Source organism: Tupaia chinensis, unplaced genomic scaffold, assembly GCF_000334495.1.
Source record: "Tupaia chinensis unplaced genomic scaffold, TupChi_1.0 Scaffold000678_1, whole genome shotgun sequence".
NCBI classification, from domain to species: Eukaryota; Metazoa; Chordata; class Mammalia; order Scandentia; family Tupaiidae; genus Tupaia; species Tupaia belangeri.
This window is the reverse complement of record NW_006160202.1, coordinates 1,035,541-1,038,854: the sequence shown is the minus strand read 5'-3', so window position 1 is coordinate 1,038,854 and position 3,314 is coordinate 1,035,541. Positions and strand designations below refer to the sequence as shown.

Below are 3,314 nucleotides of genomic sequence, written 5' to 3'. Positions count from 1 at the left end.
ATGCAGGTTGGCCAGCAGCGGTGGCAACACGCTCGTGGTGAAGCCGACGTCCACCAGGGCCAGGTGGCAGAGGAAGTAGTACATGGGCGTGTGCAGGCGCGGGTCGCGCACCGCCAGCAGCACTATCGCTGAATTGCCGGTCAAAGTCAGGAGGTAGCAGCAGAGGACAAGGGCGAAGAGCAGGGGCTGCAGGGAGGGCCAGTCGCAGAAACCCAGCAGGAGGAAGCCCTCCTCTGTGCTGTGGTTGGCCTAAGGAGAATGTGTGGAAGGAGGAAATACAAAGCGTGACTACCCCTTACATGGAAAGAAAAACCCCGTGGCACTTCCAGTATTCTTTTACAGATTATACTATCATGTCCCGATCTGAACCCTTAGTGCAGTTAGAAAGCCTCTTGCTAGCTAGTATTCTCCTGCTTTCAGGATTCTATAAAGGACATAGAACCTCATAGATTTTTACAGATGATTCCAAGGTCACATGGTTTGTAAATGCTCAATAGGATTTGGCCTCATTGTGTATACATAACAATCTTGGGCCTCTGAAAGGATGTAGGTCGTGCTAAACTCACAGATATTCAGTGACTGCAGAGGACTTGTACATGGGCCTGTTAAGGTCCCAGTTAGTGCCCCTTCTCTGCCTCCTGGTCCTGGTTGTACTCCTTGGGCCAGAGAAGAGGCTCTTCTCCCTCCCACATGACTGCCCTTAGGGCATTTGAGCCTCTCTCACCCTGTTCCCTCCCAACCCCAGGTATTTGAAAGCTGTAGTGCCTGAGAGTAAGCATAGTGCCACCAAGAAGGGCCGGTAAGTTTGGCTTCACCACCACTTGGTAGATGCCTTCCTTGTTTCAGGTGTGCTGCTCTTATTACTGCAGCTGCTAAAGTAAATGACAATGGAAACAACCTGAGTACACAAAGCCAATTAGACCTCATCAGTGACTTTAACCTTGCTTCATTTGCAAACATCAGTGAAACTTCATTTGAGCTTTGTTGGGGTAAATGCTTATAATAATGACAAACAGAATTTAAGTTCAATCCATCACAAGGAATCAATTTATAATTAAATTTAGGCCTTTCTATTGGAATAGACCCAGCAAGGTAGCTGTTTGACTGTAACCTATTAAATATTTTCTTTGCTTTACTTCTGCATTTGCCTCCTCCTTGCAGTCCCTCTGTGGAGCCCCTGGACCACTACTGGTTTGGAGCTGCCTTATTTATAAATTGCTGTCTGGTCAAACAAGTTCTTTAAAATGTTATTGTGCCTGTGTTTTTAATAAATGTGATTAAACTGCTGAGTATGGACTTCTAGTGTGTTATGAACAGAAGCTGCTTCCAATACCCATGCCTGTTCCTCGATAAGATCTAGTGTGATGACCAGGATTAACACGTTAGCACACGTGTGTTAGCTTTCAAATGAAGAGTCATTTGGTAGACAGAAGAGCACTTTCTTTAGACCTCAAGTCAGGAGACCTTGATTCTACTTAGCACAGTTGCCATTGGCCAGTAGGATATAAGGATGTCATTTTCCTTTGTTTCTAGTTTTGCTTTTGAAGCAGTTTCCTTTTGCTTCAAATATGTAAATCAGAGTCTGAACTAGGTGATCTCTAAGGTTCCTGTCCTATTCACTCTGGCTTTAATATCAAATATTACTTAAAGAAATGAAAAAGAAGTTGAGTAAACAAAGGAAACATCATTCTCAAGTGTCTTTTGATTGAATAACTTTGTGATAGAGAAATCATGATTCATGTGAAGGATCATCTCTCTATTAAATGTTTCTTGACAGGTATTATTGAATAGGTAATTTATCTTAAAGAAGATATTTATGGCTTTTAAGTAGAATTTTATAATCCTCTAAGAATTTTTAGGAACAAAAAAACCCTCTGTGCCCAACAAAACATCATGTTTATATAATTCTTCCATTTTATACTCATTAGACAGAAGAAGTATTTTTTTTTTAGAATTATTTTATTTAGCTTAATTTTATTTATAGAGGAGAGGGACAGAATAAGAGAGAGAAAGAGATAGAAGGAAAGTGAGAAAGCCAGCTTCCAGGTCCAGGACTTGAATTGTGGTCAGCTATGTATGAGTCAAGAGCCCTTAACGACCACACTATCTGCTGGTCCCAAAACAAGTTTTTTTTTTTTTTTTTTTTTTTTTTTTAGGAAAGAATGATTTATTGGCAAGGGCAGATGGTAAGATGGTTAAGGGCATTGGACTCCCACATGGTCTACCGTGGTTTGAGTCTTGGACCTGGCAGCTTGCTTTCTCACTTTTTCTTTCTCTTTCTCTCTCTCCCTTGCCCACACTCTGTTCCTCTCTGGTCTAATTAAAATAAATAAATAAAGTTAAATAAAATATAATAGTTCTTTTAAAAATTAATTAATTAATCAAAATTTACAAATTATCACGTCTTTACAGTACACATTTATTTTTTCAACCAAATGCCATACATGTTAGTCAAGACAAGGATATTAATATATACATTTTCGTCAGTAAACAGTTTCACATTTTTTATCCATTGAGTATACTTCACTAGTTTTATCTTTCCTTTCCCCTCCCCCCTCACTTCTTTCCATACTAAACTTCTTTTTTTACTTTGTATTGACTCACAAAGATCTTAAAGTATGAACAATGTTAGAATTTAGAGACAAGCTTTTTAATTTTTCTTCTTTACCATCCCCCATTCTTTTGTAAATTTCTTCCTCTCCCTCTCTCCACAGATTGCCCCTTTGGCTGTGGCAGCCAGCAGCCTGGTACATCTGAAGTCACCTGGCCAGCAAGGGGGCAACACTGCCTCCACTGACTCTCATCCAGACCCCCAGTCAAGTATCCACCCAAACCAGTCCGTAGGCAGCTGTGAAAAAGGAAATTCTGCTCTTCAGACACCTGACTATAGTATCTTTTTTGAGACCACATTACTAAAAACAACGGAAAAGAGACTTCGGCAGACGTCAATTCCCAACAAAATGGAAACACACTCCTAGCCAGTGAAACATTTGCCTAACAGGTATTTAAAAGTTAGTACATCTTCCAATGGCTAGAAGTAGAAAAAGAGCCTCCGGTATGAATAAACAAGGAAATGTATCTCCATCAAAGGTACAGAGTAACTCCCCTCCATCTTTCATGCTAATGGACGATGTTACCAAAATGTCAGACTAAGAATTTTGAACATTTGTGGTGAACAAATTCTTCGAGTTGGACCAGAAAAGAGACAACAAACTACAGGAGATGAGAAAGTCATTCCAAGATATGAAAGAAGAAATGGACACTCTGAGAAAGAACCAGATGGAGTTATTAGAGATAAAGCCTGGAATAGAGGA

At 40.3% G+C, this 3,314-nt stretch overlaps 1 protein-coding gene across 1 annotated transcript in view; it reads right to left on the bottom strand.

Moving 5' to 3' along the window:
- Positions 1 to 960, bottom strand: part of LOC102478688 (putative olfactory receptor 2I1) — a 1,471-nt gene extending 511 nt beyond the window's left edge. The window contains exons 1-2 of the mRNA XM_006160322.1: positions 941 to 960; positions 5 to 238 (exon numbers count right to left, since the gene is read on the bottom strand). Of these exons, the coding sequence (XP_006160384.1) occupies positions 5 to 238; positions 941 to 960 (254 nt within the window). The remainder of the gene's footprint in view (positions 1 to 4; positions 239 to 940) is intronic.
- Positions 961 to 3,314: the final 2,354 nt, after the last annotated feature.